At 47.0% G+C, this 18,982-nt stretch overlaps 1 protein-coding gene across 3 annotated transcripts in view; it reads right to left on the bottom strand.

The window, feature by feature from the left end:
* TSC22D3 (TSC22 domain family member 3) overlaps positions 1-11,250 on the bottom strand; it is a 59,846-nt gene extending 48,596 nt beyond the window's left edge. The window contains exons 1-2 of one of the 3 annotated variants that reach the window (XM_059051347.2): positions 11,045-11,250; positions 10,014-10,433 (exon numbers count right to left, since the gene is read on the bottom strand). In XM_059051347.2, coding sequence (XP_058907330.1) covers positions 10,014-10,433; positions 11,045-11,139 — 515 coding nt within the window. In that variant the 5' untranslated portion in view covers positions 11,140-11,250. Of the gene's footprint in view, positions 1-10,013; positions 10,434-10,694; positions 10,778-10,816; positions 10,958-11,044 lie in introns of those variants that run through there. The other 2 variants (XM_059051350.2, XM_059051351.2) reach the window with 2 other exon arrangements.
* Between the last annotated feature and the right edge of the window lie 7,732 nt (positions 11,251-18,982).

Raw genomic sequence — 18,982 nt, 5'->3', positions numbered from 1 at the left:
TACTCCAGCTCCCTCTCCTCTCCCGTCAGCTTGAGGCTTCCCTCCTTCCTCAGCCCAACCCCAGGACCTTCATTTATAGGGCACCTGGGAAAGAAGCGTTTGACCAAAGTATAAGCGAGGCTAAAATGACACCCTGTGGGGCCTCCAGCGACGTTTTTCCAGAGAGATTTGGGCAAAAGATATATATATTATCAGGGCAGCACCTTGGCACGCCCCTGGTTCTGTCACCCCCCCCCTTAGAAGGGGCCTGGTGGAGACTGAGGCCAGAGGTGCACAGATGTGAAGCCATATCCCCAGGCTCCTCTGGTGCCCACCCTCAACTGCACTCCCAAGCTCAACACTCCCGGTTCTGATGAGCTTTCCACAAGCATCCACGAGAGGTGCCTTCCTGCTTCCGGACCCTGAAGGCCTCCACCTATCCAAGCCTAGCCAGGTGTCTGAGGGGAGGCTACCAGGGTCCAGCTTGCCCCGAGTCAGAGAGGGGCCATGAGAGGAGGGCCAGGGTAGGCCTCTCCTTCTTGAAGCTGGGTGACTCTTGGGTTTCAGCCCAGGAAGAATGGAAAGTGTTCCTCGCTGTCCCCACCGCAGCCAGCTCGTTCTGACCCATGAGCCCCAATGGACTGGCAAGGTTCCCCTTCCGGCTCCCAGCTAGGGAGCCCTACAGCTCTTCCCACCGGGCCAGAACCAATCCATTCTTTAAGGCCCTGCTGGAAGCCACAGCCAGAAATAGATTCTCCTTTCCTAGTCTGCTTTGGCATCGCCTAAGCTCCGGACGTGCAGATCCAGGGAACAGCAAGCTCAAGGCCTTTCCCTCAAGGAGCAGAAGCCCCAGTGTGGCCTGCGTTGGCTCCGGTGGAACTGCTTTGTTCCCCGCCAGCCTTGGGATGCAGCTCTATCACTCTCAGCTCCCCGCAGCCCAGCCCGTGCCTCTGCTGCCTCCCTTCTGTGTCCTCTACAGTGCTTAGCGGGGTAGACATTCAATAAATCCGCAGTAGGCGCTAGATAAATAGCAGTCCCCTGGTCGATAAATGATGGATTGATTAACTGAAGTGCTTGGTCACGCAGTGCAGGGCCTGAGTTCGTTCATTTCCCTGTGCACCTGGGGAAGGCAGAGTATATTGCCTTAAAACTGGGCAGGGATTTTCTTATTCTTTTTTCTTTGTTTCTTTATTTTACTGCAACTGACTATGAACTGAAAGGGTGAGGAGACAGGGAGAAGTGAAGGGCTAGAGGCCTGGGAGGGGTCTCAAGGAAGGGAAATTCTGCACCTCCACCTCAGCCCCTGCCCCCAATTTTCACTGGATTCAGGGAACCTGGGGTCCCCAGCTCTCCTGAGCCCTGAGATGGTGGTCTTCAGCTTGTCTGAGGATTCATGAGTCTGAGATTTGGATACAAATCATACCTGCTGGTAATTCCCAATGCCATCTTTTTGACTTTATCTCTCTATTTCTTCCTCTTTTTCTCAGACAGGACAGCAGTGTCCCCAGCTACCCTCAACCTGTGAGCCATTTACCCCCTGGCAACACAGTGTGACAGGCTGGGCAAAGATGAGGAAAGAGAAGAAGAGGACTTATTGGTTTAGTCACAAACTTTGAGCCAATGCACTATTAGATTGATATGGCTATTCTGTAATGTAGATATTCAAGTAAGCTTATTAGAGAAATACGCCATAGAATTCAGCAAGCCCCAGTTCACTGGGGACTCAGTTGCACCAAACCAGTAATGCAATTTTCTGAACAGGCTAGGAAGGGAGCTAAGTATCACTGTGAATTCAGGCCAGCTTGGGGACTTTTAGACTTTGTGGAGAATAGATTGGGGATTGGCTTAGGCCTTCCTTTAAAAAGTTCCTCCAGCTTCCACTAAACCCTTCTCCCCAAAGTCTCCAGAACAGTACCTGAACCAACAAGCGGATACAAAAGGAAGAAGAACTTCTGACCCCTGTTTTGGGGCCCCTCCACACGCACCACGCTGACTCTTTAGCGCCGTACCATCAGGTGATAGAAGGAGATGCCACCCGCCCCCCCAAAATCACCCCAAACCACACTAAGCCCGCAGAAGCTCGCCTGCCTGCTTACATTTGCTGCTGAGTATGGGGGCTCAAGAGGGAATCACCTTCACAGCCTGGCACTTGGCTCTGAGCAGATGCTGGCCTGACACTAGGGAGAGCAGGCTGTTCCTTTGGAAGTGTAGTGAGCTCTACTTAGACCCCCATCAGGCTTCTGAATGCCTGGCCCCAGGGAAGCCTGCCACTGAGCAAGCAGAAGCTTGATGCCTCAGTAACCTGGCTCTGTTACATAAGGCACTACGCGAGATATGAGTCAGGGACCTCAGGCTGGCCCAGGCCCAGCCTAGTCTGGGAGTGAGGTTAAAAGGGAGGTGTGTGTGTGTGTGTGTGTGTGTGTGTGTGTGTGTGTGTGTGTGTGTGTGGTGTAAGCCAGGAAGGAGCCGCTGGAACCACTTCCCTTCCTCTCACTTCTCACCCCCTTCTTCCTCAGGGATAGCTGTAGCCAATCACTGGCCTAGAAAACTCGGAGCGGGAATCCTGGCCAGACCCTAAGCTGCGAGCAGCTGCTCTCCATCTCCCCTGAAGAGAAGACAAGAGGAAGTAGGTTGAATACCCAAGGCTGTTTCGTGAGTAAATTCTTCCTTCGAGGAAGGATGGGGAAGGTCCCTGTGGGGCTTTGTCCACAGGCAGGGGCCTGATTTCAGGCTGGGTCTATTTGAGGAAAGTGGCTCCCAGGGGAGGAAGGCTGATAGCGTGCCTGGGGCATCACTGGCCAAGCTCGCTTCTAGCTCTTGTTTCCCCCTGGGCTAGTGTCTGCACATTGGGAAGCTTCCCAGTCAGTCTCCATGATGGCTGGGATCTCACACTTCTTAAACTATTTCCAAAAGAGCAGTAGCTACTTTGGGGTAGGGGTTTCCAGCTAGAAGGTACAAGTGAATTAGACTTGCCTGTAGAGGAGAGTCCCTCCTGCCTGGGTTAGCATTTGAAAAAAAACTTGTTTTCTATTCTCCAAGACCCCATCTTATCATCGCTCTGACTCCTCCGCTAAGCTGGATTTCCATATGGTACATGGTAGCTTCCATAAGCCATTTCCCTGCCCTGACTCCTCATCAAACCTGCTTTGAGACTGGGCTCTATCCTTCAGGCCTTCACAGAGATCCCATTAACCCACAGGGTCCTGCTCTGCCAAAGCTGCAGCCCCACAGCGAAGCCCTAACCCTTGTCCCATTACTGCAAGCATTGGGACAGCACATGTCCTGGGCCATTATTGCCTTCTTCATCTAAAAGGGAAATTTCATCTTTTTTGACCCCTGTGGTCAAGGAATGCTCTCCCTTGAGTGCACTGAGCACACAGGTGCCCCACCAAATGGGTCCAAGCTTCGGGCCCAAGCAGCACGTTGGCTTCTCCAGGGGTAGAGAGACTATTGCATGACACCAACCAATTTGTTATGTAAACGCAGCCAGCCATGGCAGATTATGGCTTCGTAGTTATCTTGAGGGATGCCTTACATAAGAGGAGAAAGTTCAGGCAGGAGCAGAATCGTGATGAGCAAACACCATGCAATGGCCACCACCAGGTGCAGATATGGCTGACCTTATTCCTCTCAACCAGCCCACAAGGTGTGGGCAATGCTCTGCTGGGCTTCAACACTCAGTGGACCTGGAGACCCTGCAGCCATGGCCAGACACATCCATCTCTGTTTTCCCAGACTTCCTGGCCTTCAGGACCTGTTATGGAAAGGAGCCAAAGCTCTACCTGGAATTGAAAGCTTGTTAGTTTATCTGGAAGTGCAAATATCAGCAGGATTGTTAACCTTCTCTTCAGGCTAGGAGGGAAAATAAGGTCACCCTGGAAAGAGTTGTTTTCTGAGATGTGGGCTCACATGGGTCCATTCCTGACAAACCAGAGGCGGAGGAGGTGAAATCTGTGTTCTGTTCTTGCCACCTTTCTTTTTTTTAGATGTTGGGGGTAGGAGTTTATTTATTAATTAATTTATTTTTGCTGTGTTGGGTCTTCGTTTCTGTGCAAGGGCTTTCCCTAGTTGTGGCAAGTGGGGACCACTCTTCATCGCGGTGCGTGGGCCCTCTCAACTATCGCGGCCTCTCTTGTTGCGGAGCACAGGCTCCAGACGCGCAAGCTCAGTAGTTGTGGCTCACGGGCCTAGTTGCTGCGCGGCATGTGGGATCTTCCCGGACCAGGGCTCAAACCCGTGTCCCCTGCATTAGCAGGCAGATTCTCAACCACTGCGCCACCAGGGAAGCCCTTGCCACCTTTCTTGAAGAGCGCCAGCATTCCATCCAGACCTCCCGAGCTCCGTGCTTCCCAGAGCCCCACACTGCAGCAGGCCTTGCAAGGACGCCGGCCCCATCTCTCTGCTTCTCTTCTCCAAACTTGGCTTTTCCATGTTCCATTCCCATAGAACCCTACTCCCAGTGAGCTGTCGCCCCAGGGAAAATTCTGATAAACAAATCCACACATAGTAGTTAACGACAAGCAAAGCTGTTACATGTTACTCTCTTAAAAAGGAAACCCTCAGTGTAGTAAACCCCCATAGACCCTGGCCATTCATTAGAGAGACACGCTAAAAACTTTTGCCAGTTTCTAATTCATGAGCATCCTGAAATCACATCATTTCCCTCATGTGACTTCTACTATTTCTGTTGTTTTGTTAAACTTCTTAGCTTTCTTTTCATTGTGATCGCTAGCACTAGCAGTTGCCTCAGGGAGGGCGTGTTCTCCCCAAAGTAGACATTCACTCATTTCATGGGCATTGCTACACTTGAATGGATTGACTAAGAGTAGAGGACCAAAACACTGAGTTGAAAAGTAGGTGCTGGGCAACTCCACTCCGAGGTAGAGACCCAAAAGAATTGAAAGAAGGGACTCAAAAAGATACGTGTATACCAATGTCCAAAGCAGCGTTCTTCATCAGAACCAACAGGTGGAAAGAACCCAAGTGTCCGCGGACAGATGAATGGATTAAACAAAATGTGGTGTATCCATACAATGGAATATGATTCAGTCATAAAAAGCAATGAAATGCTGATACATGGATGGACCTTGAAAACATTACACTAAGTGAATGAAGCGAGACACAAAAGGCCACATATTGTATGATTCCACTTATATGAAATATCTAGAATAGGCAAATTCGTAGAGACAGAAAGTAGAATAGAGGTTACCAGGGACTGCGGGGAGGAGGGGAGAATAGGGAGTTATTTAACAGGTACAGAGTTTCTGTTTGGGATGATGACAAAGTCCTGGAAATGGATAATGGTGATGACTGCACCACTGTGAATATACCTAATGCTACTGAATTGTACACTTAAAAATGGTTAAAATGACAAACTTTATGTTATATATATATTTTACTGGTATATATGTACATACATATATATATATATATACTTTATACATATATATAAAACACACACAAATGTAATATATATAGTAGCTGCTGGTAGAGCAGTAGGGTCGGTCACTACCCAAAGCCTCTTAGCACATGGAATTCACATCTGTGCCTCAGCAAAAAGGCTATTTCTTACATATTGAGGCTCTCATGAGGTATACAAACCATGAATGTTAAGTTTGCAAATGCATTTGTGTTTTTAACAGAGAATGTGCCTTAATCCAAGATTGCCTATTCTTTGTCAGACCACTAGGCACTCAGGAAATAGTTATTTTAAATTAACTCGGGCTAGGGAAGGACTTTCAAAGCTTGATACCAAAAGCAAAAATCACGAAGGCAAAGAATGACAGACTTAACCACACGGAAACCCAAAGCCTCTCTACAGCAAAGTACACCATCCTCAAAATCAAATGGCAAATTAGCTGACAAAGGGTTGCAATCTCTAATTCAGGATTTCTTATGGTGTGGTCCAAATACCACTGCGCTACGGGATAGGAGTTTTAGATGGTACAAGGACAGAAAACTGATCTTAGACTATGAATTTAGGCACTACAGCAGGCAGGCAGGAGAGTTTTGTCCCTCAAATCACATCATGTAAGTGGCTACGTCCTCAGAAATCAGGTCCAGGAATATACATTTATGAAATCATTAGTTTGAAGATTCAGAGAAGCACACATAATTTTTATGCAATTTTTTGTCGGAAGCCTAATCTCTGAATCTACATCTTTCCCTTTACTGTTATATATTACATCAATAGGGACGGTTAAATGAATTAGCACACATAAAACAATTAGAAATCTTTGCTATTATTATTTTCTGAGCATCTAAGTGTGGGGACCAGTTGTTGCCAGCTCAGAAGCTTAAAGGTAGACTCCTGGGGCTCTCCGAGCTGGAAGGGAACTCAGATTCAGAGCAGCTCAGATCACATTGGCTGATGTGCTTGGGGGCTGAAGGCAGAATAGAGCTGATGAAGTAGTTTTGGATAAAATCTCAGAAATAAATTTGAGGTTACAACAACAATGACAACAACAGAGTATGGCAAAAGCTCCCATTCCAGCTTGCTAAACCTTACTGATCGGAGAATTAAGGCCCCTCAAATTTCAACTTTGCAAGTGTTTTAATAGGCTGTATTTCAATTGGAGATTTTAGCTCTTTGCCCAGCATATTACATCTGCCTCTTAAGTTTTCCAGTTTTAGAAGCATTTTCAAATGATATGGTATAGTCCCCTAATAATAGGGTGACCAACCATCCCAGTTTCCCTGGGACTGTCCCAGTTTGACCATTGAAACTCCTGTGTTGGTTGAAAGTCCTGGGTTGGTTGGTTGCCCGAGCTAATAAGGACATTTTAACCATTTGGTTAGTTTCTGGGCTAATATTTACCTCTGCTTAACAATTCTTTCTTCATAGACGATTCTTTAGTTTCTTACTGACCTTAGGTGGAGTCTTGGCTCGGCTCTTCATTGTAAGGCATCGGCAAGTTATTTAATTTTCCCGAGCCTCAGTTTTCTTCGTTAAAAAATGAAGAATGGTGATAACAGTACCCATTTCATTGGGTTGGTGTAAATATTAAATGACGTTATGCAGCTATAGTGCTTAGTATATGCTGTAAGCACTCAATAGATGTTAGCTATTAATCTATTATAGTTATTAGTTACCTAACACAAGATTGAAGGGATGGTGTGTAAAACACATCATCTCCCCCCCACCCCAGTAGTTTAGAGGCACCATTTACATACCAACGAGCTACATGCCCATTACCACTGATTCACATGTATATACACAGCACTGTTCATCAGGACTTCTACCAGGCTATTAGAATTACTGCATGTGGTTCACACCGAAAAAAAAAAATCACATTTAAACCTTAATAAGAATTTTCCAAGACTAAAGTTGTAAAATCTTTACAGAGGACCACACCAACAATTAAGCAGTCACCTAGCCAAAAAAAACCTTTATTGAGTACTGGGTGTATAACTTAGAAGCCAAGGGAAAGCCAAGTAAGTGGAAAACATGCCCTACCCTCAAATTGCTTACACTCTTGTGTTCCAAGGAAACCAAGAGCTAAGCTGGGAGCCAGGGACAGGTCAAAGCAGACAAACCAGATAGAAATCAAGAACTTGCCCCACCCTTTCTCCCAAGAATATAGGAGCCCTTACAGCAGGGGAGTGGGCTGTAGGAGGAGGGGCAGGAAGACTTGCTTCTCCAGGAGAGACAGCCTTGAAGGTAGACAAATTAGAAGAAAAAGACACCCAGGCAGGAATCTGAAATATCAAATCATTAAATGGGACAGAAGGAAGAATGATGGCTGTGGTATGAAGATAGAAAACCAGGGAATAAATGAAGTAAGAAGAGGAAATTTTCAGTTGGGAGAAGATGGTCCAGCTCAGATTTTGGAGAAACCCCGTGACCAGTAATAATGGTCTCCTATTTTGCTAATGAGCATGTCATTTTAGGCAAAACTGCAACCAAACTGAGAATCTCCAATCTCTAAGGTCCCAGTCGTCAAGGCAAATGAGAGAATGCTTTGTCCTGCTATTGTCCCGCTAGAACCGTTAAGGCCATTACCACAGGACCCTGTCACTCCCCGGCCTCATGGGAGCCTGAGGGCTTGAGATGCTTCCCTCTACCAATGCTCTCAGTTCCCCACCCAATCTGGTAGCATTTCTAGGCTTTGCCAAAAACCAAACGTCAACAAGCAAGTGTCAGTGGAGTAGGTGACAAAGAGGTCTTGCCACTCAAGAAACCCAGACCACCAGAAAGCCTCCCAAGGTGTGGCACAAGCGAACACTTTGATTTCAGGCTTTCAGTCTCACCCGTCACTCACTTAGGTCTGACCCTCCCAGGCCTCCAACCTAGGAACCAGAGCCGAGGAAGCATCCCCTCTTATGTGTCATCAAGCCACTTCGGAGCCGTTTCTCTCCCAGCTGAAAGAGTGCAAGTGCTACAGGTGCGCTTTCCAGGTGTCTTGCCACCCCTCCCCCGCTGCCTACAGGCCAGATCCCAGCAGATTGTTAGGAGCCTAACTGTTAGGGCTTTCGCTTGGCAGGGTTGCAGCTGCTGTGGTCTGAATACGCTTGTAGTAATCTTTCACCAGAAATGAAGATTCCCTAGAAAACTTTTCCACACACGGCGTGGTTTCTTGGAGACAATGAGATAAATTGATGCGTAAAGTAAACTAATAGATGAAAAAGGGCTTCGATGGTGTGGAAAAAATGCCTGAAAATACAACCTATTATAATAATTCTAATTAAGTCGCTTGCCCCCTCCTGGAACTTCTGGGGCTGAGGACGCAAACCTGGGCTGAGCACTAAGTGAGGGTAGTTCTTGCCTAGCTCGATGGCTTTTAAACTTTCTTATTTGTGCCTCACTGAAAAGCCATTCAATTATTCAAGTATTCTGTGGGAGCTCAACATTTCTTATTACCTTGTCTGAGCACATGACCTGCCCACAACCTGGCATCTCAGAACTAGAAGGAACCTTAAGAGGCCAGAGAGGTCAGGCGACTTGCTCAGGTTCACACAGGGAAGTCGAACCATAACTTGTACTACAACCCAGGTCTCCCACAGCGGGGTTTCTCTTTCTCTTACATAACCTGTGATGTTGAGAAAGAAGAAAATCCGCCCGCTCACACGCATGGATGCGCACGCACGCGTGCACACACACACACGTGCACACACACACACACACACCCCAGTGCCCTGTTCCTATGGCTCTAAGAACACCAAACCCACCACTGGGTTTCCTGAAGTTGCCTCCCCTGCCTCAAAATTGCCTCAGTTGTCCCCCCAAGACTGGCTCTTACCAGAGTGTCTCAGACTGGAGGACTGCAGCCATTGTGTTTCAGTCCTTCCCTCTCTCTTCCTTGCCCTTCAGCAAGATTTCTAGAAAGCCTGCCCCACACTCCAACACGCGCCTGCTAGGACATGGATCATGCACCCTCCTGTCTTTAGGATGCTCTTTGGGGCTGCTTTTTTCCGTCACTGGAAGTTGAAAGCTGTGATCCATGGAAGAGGTGCGGGGTCCTGCCCCATTCGGAGTTTCAAGAAATTCTCACAGGTCTCTAATTTTGCCTATCCCCCCCCTCCCCCACACCAGCAGCGGCTTAATTTGTCTAGACATTTTGCTTGCCCTCATCCTCAGTCAGGGCCACTGAGTAATTTAAAAGCCCTTGCAGTCTCCGTCTGAGTTTGCATATCTGGAAATGGGCTTTTTGATAAGGGTGCGATTCAGATCCCAGGAGCATCCCATGGCAGATTCTCCAAAGTGGCTGTAGAAAGGTGGGCATTTGGGGAAGAAAGTGCCTCCAGCTACACCCGAACCATCTAGGACCCTGTCCACCTCCTGGGCTCCAGCATCTCCCTAGGAAAGACTCTGCAGGCACCTCTCAAAACAGGGCTCCCACCTGCCAGGTTTCCCCTCAGCTGTACAGGAATCCAGGTTGCCTCAGGGTCCGGTCGTGGCTGCCCGGGAGCCCCATTCCCCCCTGCCCAGTGCCCCTCTTGGCCTTCCCAGTTGCCCCTTTCTATCAGAAGGGCGGGTCCAGCCGAGGCGGCTGTGAGCTGGGCCCGTGTGCCCAGCCGCGTGCCCTGTCACCCACCTGTGGAAGAAGAGCAGGATGGAGAGCATGGTCTGGTCGATGTTGCGGTTGCAGATGCCCTCGTTAATCAGGTAGCAGGGGTCCCGCAGCACGGGCTCTAGCGAATCCTGCCGCATTATGCTGTTGAGCTTGTCAGTGTTGAGGTTCTCGAAGATCAGCTTCTCCTGCAGCTGCCGAAAGTTGCTCACGGTGGGGCTGCCCGGCTTGTCCCCGCTGCTGTCGCGCTGGAGCCCGCTCCGGTGGGCCAGGTCCAGGCAGCAGTTGCAGCAGTCGAGGCCGACAGGTGAGCGGCAGTTGGGCTTGGGCTGGGCCATATCCTCCACCTCGGGGGACGCCTGGCCCGCGAGGTCAGGGGCGGCCGGCAGGTGCGCGCCCGCCGGGCCGGCCTGAGGAGACTCCAGGGTGTCTGGGAAAAACAAGCTGCGAGGAGAAGAGTTGGAAATGAGCGCCGAGAGCCGGCCACCCTCGACTCGGCCCCCTTCTGGCTGCGCCGCTCGGGGTGCGAATAGAAACAGCTGGACAAACAGCTCTGAGCGGATCCTTCGGGCTCACTTCCTCCTCTTCCTCCTCCTCTCACCCCCCCCTCCTACTCTCCGGGCCGGGGCCGCCCCCCTGAGGTGCCACACGCGGCCCCAGAGCCGTCCCAAGTTTCCCAAGTGTAAGCGGGGGCCCGGGGCGGACCTGTGGTAGCAGGAAGGGCGGGCGGCGGGGCAGAGGGAGAGCCGGGGCGCGCCCTCGCTCCCTCCCTCTCGGGCTCCCTCCCTCCCTCCCCGGCTCGTGGACTCGCCAGATCTCGGGCTCACCGGGGCTGCGTCGGCGGAGCGGTAGCAGGAGCCGAGCGCGAGTGAGCGAGCGAGCGAGCCGCGCGCCCGGGAGTCGGCGAGGGGCCGTGACAGCATGCAAATGACCCCCGGGGGGCCGGCTGCCTGTGAGGGGCCGCTGCTTCCCCCCTCGTGCTCCCCGGAGCTGGCGCGGTCCTGCCCCCGCCCCCAGCCCCGCCCCGCCCCCTGCACCCGCAAGGCGGCCCGCACCCTCGCCTGAGCGGCCGGGAGCCCGGCCCAGCTCCCCCTCCCTCCGCGTGCTCCGCGGCGCCTAAGCTCGGGCTCCCTCGCCGCCTCTGGCGCATCTTCGGCCAGAAATCCCCGAGAGCCGCCGCTCGGGGCAGCCGCGCCACCCCGGTCTCGAGCTCGGCGGGCGGGCCAACGTGCCTGGTCCCACCGCGGACGGGTGCCCCTACAGGAGAGACGCCGCCTTCGAGAAGCGGGGTGGCGGTAGAGGGGGCGGTGCAGAGAGAGCGGTGGCCCCTGAGGAGAGTCTGGGGGCGCCGGGCACGCCTCAGGAGGACCCAAGACGGGCCTGGAACAAAAGTCACAGAAGCACACTTAACTGCTCCTTGGTTTCTGTCCCTTTCTTCTCCCTTCACTCATCTTACCCTTTCGCCCCACTTGCTCTCTCCTGTCTCCCCTGAGCCCCAGCGGAAGCGGTCTCTGAGCTCGCTTCGGGGAGTGCCGGCCCCTCAGCGGGCTTCCTGCCGCCCCTGTTCCCTCGCTGTCTCAATCCCCCACCCCCCAGCCTGCCTTCTCTTGGCCCTTCTTCTCCCATTTTTTCCTCTCAGTTTTCTTTTCCTTTTTTCTTTATTTACTCCTTTCTGCTCTTTCCTTTCTTTCTCGCCCCCTTTTCTTTTCCTTTTTTCTTTTTCTTTCTTTCTTTCTTTCTTTCTTTCTTTCTTTCTTTCTTTCTTTTTTTTTTTTTTTTGCGGTACGCAGGCCTCTCACTGCTTCGGCCTCTCCCGTTGCAAAGCACAGGCTCCGGACGCGCAGGCTCAGCGGCCATGGCTCACGGGCCCAGCCGCTCCGCGGCACGTGGGATCTTCCCGGACCGGGGCACGAACCCGTGTCCCCTGCATCGGCAGGCGGACTCTCAACCACCGCGCCACCAGGGAAGCCCTTGCCCCCTTTTTTATTCCTTTTCTGGATTCCTTTTCTTTATTTCCTCATTTACCCCCTTTCCTCCCCCATTCCTCTTTTTCTCGCCTTGGTTTCTTTCTTCCCCTTCCTTTCCCTCATTTTATTTCCCCCTCGCTTCCCTCACCTCTGCACCCCCTCTTTCTCCCTAGTTTTGTCCCATCTTCCCCTCTTCACTTAGTTTCCCCGGTTTTTCCAAACTTCCTCTCCCCTCTCTTTTCCGATCCCCACCTGCCATCTTAGGTGATCTCTGTCCTTACCCTTTCAAGGTTGGAATGTAAATTGATACAGCCACTATGGAGAAATTGACACATACCAATAAATTGATACATAACACTATGGTATGGAGGTTCCTTAAGAAACTAAAAATAGAACTACCATATGACCCAGCAGTGCCACTACTGGGCATATACCCTGAGAAAACCATAATTCAAAAAGAGTCATGTACCACAATGTTCATTGCAGCTGTATTTACAATAGCCAGGACATGGAAGCAACCTAACTGTCCATCAACAAATGAATGGATGAAGACGATGTGGCACATATATACAATGGAATATTACTCAGCCATAAAAAACACAATTGCATCATTTGTAGAGATGTGGATGGATCTAGAGACAGTCATACAGAGTGAAGTAAGTCAGAGAGAGAAAAGCAAATATCGTATATTAACACATATATGTGGAACCGACAGAAATGGTACAGATGAACCGGTTTGCAGGGCCGAAATAGAGACACAGATGCAGAGAACAAACGTATGGACACCAAGGGGGGAAAGTAGCAGGGAGGTGTTGGTGGGGGAGGGAAGAATTGGTAGATTGGGATTGACATATATACACTAATATGTATAAAATAGATAACTAATAAGAACCTGCTGTATAAAAAAATTTTAAAAAAGAGTATAGGGCAATTGTGTCCAATAGAAATATGAGAATCACATATATAAATTTTAATTTTCATATAGCCACATTTTAAAAGTTAATTTTAATAATGTTTGAATAATGTAATTGAAGAACATCAATCTAATAGCCCTATATCAAACTCTAAATTTTGATAACAGAATATACTTTCTTTTCAGTTACTCAGAGTACTTTTACTACATTTAAGTTATATAAGACTACAGAGAAAAGATCAAAACATTCTAGAAAGTAGAGGAAGAATAGCATAGCGGTTAGCCTGTCTTGGGTAGATCCCACCTCCACCTTTGGCTAGCTGACCATGGGCAGTTTTCCCTTGAACTTCCTCTTTTCAAAATATCACCAATTAGAACAAGAACAGGCCATAATGCTCCAGCAATGTCCTGGTGGCCCCTGTGGCACCTACCAGTCAATTAATGCTTCAGTTGCAAGGAGGTCTCTTTAAGAGGGAAGGTGGAGGGCAGGGGTAGAAGCCACACTAGCTGGGAGCTTTGCAGAGGTTGGTGGGAGAGGGGGGAGGGGAGGAGGTAGGTAGCTCCAGGCAGCAGCTATTCACCAACGGTCATGGATGTATCTCAATATTTTTAACAACTGCTGCAGCTTTATTATAACAATGTAACTGAATAACTATAAAAATTTACAAGAGGTGCAGTGATTGGATGTTCATAGGCACTGGGGGGCGGGGGCGTCACATGAAACTTCCTCCTGAGGAGTTCTTGACCCTGAGGAGAAGGTGCCTCTGGAGCTGAGCTGAGGTGAAAGGGCAGATTTGTGGGGAGCATGGCAGGCTGATGTCCTGGGTCAAACCCCAGCTTTGTGAGATGTAGGGATGCACTGGGTGGGTAAGTGGTAGGGTTCTGGGGTGTCTCAGAACTTGGAGACTTGGAATACTTTGAATGCATAGGATTCAATAATTATTGGTTCCTGAAAAATATTTAAAATATTCATGATGTTCAGTTTTCACTCAAATGGATTTCAGTTTCAGTCAGCAGTCCCCACCCCCCTTCTTTCACAAGCTCATGGCCCTTGCAATAGAGCAGTATATACTGCCATCTTGTGTTCAAGACTTCAAACATTTCCTGCCTGGGTCAGGTCTTGCAGAGACACTGAATTCCACTAGTGGAATTCCACTTGCCTGCTAGTGGAATTCACACTGCACTGGTCCTGAGAGCCGGAGGAAAGAGGAGGCGGTTCCTGTACACTAAGAGGGCTTCATGGCCAGACTGACACCAGTCAGGGCAGAGCCACCCTCTTTCTAGTGGCACTCCACTTGCCTGAGTCCCTGTAGATTGGGCTTTCATAGATTTGACATTCCCTCTGTATGCCATGAGGATCACCTCCATGATTAGGAGCAAAGGGCAGCCAACAAACTACTGTTTCCAAGGCTCTTGGGTCTTATATGGGGCCCAGAGATTTCCGGAAATGGAAGGAGGGCCATACTCTCTTCTGCTGTAGGGCCCAGAAAACCAAAATCAAGCTGTACCCCTGCTTCCTGACAGGATTCCAAGATAAGACATGAAAGAGGCATTGGGAGGTCACTGACCAGTCCAGCAAAGCTGAGAGTATGCTCCCTGTGTTCTCACAGACTACTGAAGATTGTTTGTTCTCTCAAAACCCAATCCTTTAGATGCGTTAATTTCCCCTTTTCTTCCTCTTCGCTGTCTTTTTTTTTTTTTAATGTTCTTGGGTAAAAGCCAGAGGAGGTAGTAGAATATGAAATTTCATATGCATTGTGTAGACTTATAGCCTACTGAATTGTTTTTTAATTGCAGTGTTTATGATTTTCCCTCTTGTTTATAATTATTTTATGTTAAACATTATAACAAAATACATTAGCTCCATAAATGTTTATTTAAGTTGTGTTTTGAGACCTGCTGGGGCCTTTTGCTTCTACACTTGCCTGAGTCCTCTTATCTTTGTGCATAACCTTGGGATGAGGCCCTGGTGGAAGTATTTCCTTCTTGGCATTTGGCACCATTAAACTCCAGATTTTCTCCCCTTGACATTTCTCTTGTTGTAGTCTTTGCTCGCAAGCAGTATTGTTAATAATTCAGTACAGCTTTGCATACTATATCCAGGCAGATCAAGAGCAGATATAACTTAGAAAGAGGAAAATCTAGATAGTTCAGATATAGAGTTCAGAAAGCTGTTGTGTGTTTGCATATAAATCCAGCTTGTATTGACATATAGCATACCTCCCCAGGAAGGCTGACTGGGCAGGGCCTCCTTGACTCCTCTCTGTGAAGCCTTGCTTTGCTCACATATATTGTGTTGGATGGAGAGACTCCAAGTAGCAGAACGTTCTTACATAAACCCAGCAAGCAGAAGGGGCCCCCACTTGCAGACAGAGCTGGTGGCTTTCTGGGTGGAGTAGAAAGGGGAGAAAAGGGACACCTCCTTCTCAGATGGTGTCATCAACAGTCACGTACTCTCCACTTGCCCTGTGCCAAGTATGGGGTTAGTGGGGGTTCAGAGGTAAATAAGACACAGCCCAAGCCCCCAAAGAACTCATGGTCTAGTTGGCAAAACAGATATGTAAACAGACAAAAACAGCACAAACGGGAAGTGCTGATGGAGGCCTGGTGTGTGTGTGTGGGGAGCACTGCTGTGGGAGTGTGAAGGAGGGGTCAGCTCTGGAAGGAGGGAAGTTTAATCTACATGGGAAGAGGAGAGAACAGAGGCCTGGAGGTGAGAGCAGGGTGTATGTTGGGGGCTGCGTGTGGATTACAAAGAAAGTGGTATTACTGGAGAGTAAGATGTGAGAGATGGAACAACGAGAGTCAAGGCTAGAAAGGGATTTCAGGACCAGGTCTCAGGGGACCTTGTGTGAAGCATTAAGGAAATCCTCCTGCTTCACGTTTGCCACACATTGAGCAATTATTAAGAAAAGGAATAGATATTACTTATTGAGGTCATGCTATGTGCTGGGCACTTTACATATATCATCTCATTTAATCCCCACAACAATCCTATTAAGTAGGTACTATGATTCCAGTGACGAGCTGGGCTTGGGAAAGTTAAAGAAGCTCTCATGTCACGTAAGTAGTAAGTAGTGGCATTTGAATTTGAACTTACCCCTTTCCGACTTCAAAGCTTATGCCTTTAACCATTAGGTGGCTTTTTAGTGATGGTTTATTATACATTTACAAAGTATAAGATCTGTTTTAAGAAGACTGCATACTGCAAAAAAGTGCAATCAATGATTTATTAACATATATATATATTACCACAATCTTTTTTTAATTTTTCAAAAATTTTATACAATTTAAAAAGTTACTTTCCATTTACAGTTATTATGAAATATTGGCTATATTCCCTGTGTTGTACAATACATCCTTGAGCCTATCTTACATCTAGTAGCTTGTACCTCACACCCCCACCCCTATATTGCCCCTTTCCAAACATGTTGCTGCAAATAGCAAAATTTCGCTCTTTTTAATGGCTGAGTAGTATTCCATTGTGTGTGTGTGTATACACATATATACACACATACATATGTGTGTATATATGTATATATACCACATCTTCTTTATCCATTCATCTGTTGATGGAGATTTAGTTTGCTTCCATATCTTGGCAATTGTAAATAATGCTGCTATGAACATTGGGGTGCATGTATCTTTTTGTTTTTTTCAGATGTATACCCAGGAGTGAAATTGCTGAATCATACGGTATCTATTTTTAGTTTTTTGAGAAACCTCCATACTGTTCTCCACAGCGACTGCACCAATTTACATTCCCACAAACAGTGTACAAGGGTTTTCTTTTCTGCACATCCTCGTCAACATTGGTTATGTGTGTTCTTTTTGATGATAGCCATTCTGACAGGTGGGAGGTGATCTCTCATCATAGTTTTGATTTGCATTTCCCTGATGATTAGCGATGTTTAACATCTTTTCATGTACCTGTTGGCCATTTCCATTTCCTCTTTGGAAAAATGTCTATACAGGTCTTCTGCCCTGACCAATATATTTAAAGACTTTTATTTGTACTGTGGAGAGCCAGGAAGGAAATTGATAAGTCTGGTATAATAATTAATATTATAATAGCTGATGGACTTCCCTGGTGGCGCAGTGGTTAAGAATCCGCCTGCCAGTGCAGGGGACACGGGTTTGATCCCTGGTCCAGGAAGATCCCACATGCCGCAGAGCAACTGGGCCCGTGTGCCACAGCTACTGAGCCTGCGCTCTTGAGCCCACGAGCCACAGCTAATGAGCCCATGTGCCACAACTACTGAAGTCCGCGCGCCTAGAACTGGTGCTCCACAACTGCACTGCACACTGCAACGAAACTAGAGAAAGCCCGTGCACAGCAATGAAGACCCAGTGCAGCCAAAAATAAATAAATATTTAAAAATATTATAATAGCTGAATTTTTTTATTACTACCATGTGCCAGGCACTGTGCCAAGTGCTTTACATGGCATTATCCAATTTAATTATCACAACAACCCTGTGAGACACTATCATCATCTCCACTTAAAAGATGAAGAAACCAAGGCACTGAGAGGTTATACAGCATATCTAGAGAATAGGAAGCTGCCGTCTAAGCACTTACAGTCTAATTAAGTTCAAGTCAAGGCATACAATAGTTTTTGGATAAGTCCATTTGCCTACCATCAATATTTAATTTTGTTAAACTTTCTTAATGGGAGAAAGCAGATTATCTTTCCTGAAACTTTTCACAACTGTTCACAAATTTGTAGACTGCTATAGTTGCTAAGGGTTTAAAACCTTCTAGATCAGGGCTTCTATTTTTTTCTTTGATGATTAAAAGACAAGGTTATATCTTTATTTAGTTGATCTGGACCTATAGTTAAACCATTTAAGAATTGTCCCGTGAAGGATTAAATCAATTTACATTGGGAAGAACCAATTATACAGACACAAAAACCAAATAATCTCAGTATCATGCATGCAATCTCTGAAAGAATCAGTTTTTTTTTTTTTAAAAAAAACATATTATGAAACGGTAAGCAGTGCACATTCAAAATGTGTTTCTGTAAAGTTTTTTTTTTTTGGACTTGCTACTTTTTAATGTAATGTTTTTTCTTTCTTTTCATTTAAAATTTCTTTGAGGGCTTCCCTGGTGGCGCAGTGGTTGAGAGTGCACCTGCCGATGCAGGGGATACGGGTTCGTGCCCCGGTCCGGAAAGATCCCACATGCCGCGGAGCGGCTGGGTCCATGAGCCATGGCCGCTGAGCCTGCACATCCGGAGCCTGTGCTCTGCAACGGGAGAGGCCACAACAGTGAGAGGCCTGCGTACCGCAAAAGAAAAAAAAAAATTTCTTTGGAAGCACAAAGAATAATATATGTATATAATATGTAAGTATAATATACATAAAATAAGAGGAAATAAAATAGCAATTATTTCACCTTCTAGAAAATTGTGTTGATTTTTTCCTATTTGTCTCTATGCATTTATACACGTTTTTTGCATAATTATGGTTAGAACAAAGATCTAATTTGGTACACAGTTTATCACTTAATATAAACATTTTTATATAGTTTTATACAGTTCATAATTATAATTTTAAATGGCTACATAATATATTCTTTTTTTCTGCATGTTCATATCAGCTTTATTATTTTCTACCTGCCAGCATCATTTACACAACTCTTTTTTTTAAGTTCTTTTTTTTCATACACACACACTGTATTTTATTTTTACAAGAGATAAACTGACACCAAGCATTGTAAATGGATGACCACAACAAAAGCAACAATGATTGCAATTACCAAACACAGAACACACTCATACTATGTCATAGTATTGACATGCAGTCCAGTAATCCTCCACTGTAACAGCTCCTTTACTTTGCAGTGAAAATTGATTTGTATATTTTTTGCCTCTGAGTCCTTGTGGGATTTTTTTTTATTCAAACAGAAAGTCACAAAAATTATAATCATCCTCATCAGTTCACTCAGTCCCATGTAATTATTTTTTTCATCTTGATCTTTTGTTAGCACGTTTATGAATTCATCAGTTTTCCATTAGAGTTCTGAAAATGCTTATTCATTCAGTTCAGCAGTATAGTCAGTTACCAGAAACCTGTACTTGTCACAGAGTCTTTTCCATGAATTCCTTG

Source organism: Kogia breviceps, chromosome X, assembly GCF_026419965.1.
Source record: "Kogia breviceps isolate mKogBre1 chromosome X, mKogBre1 haplotype 1, whole genome shotgun sequence".
NCBI classification, from domain to species: domain Eukaryota; kingdom Metazoa; phylum Chordata; class Mammalia; order Artiodactyla; family Physeteridae; genus Kogia; species Kogia breviceps.
This window is presented reverse-complemented; position numbering and strand designations above follow the sequence as displayed.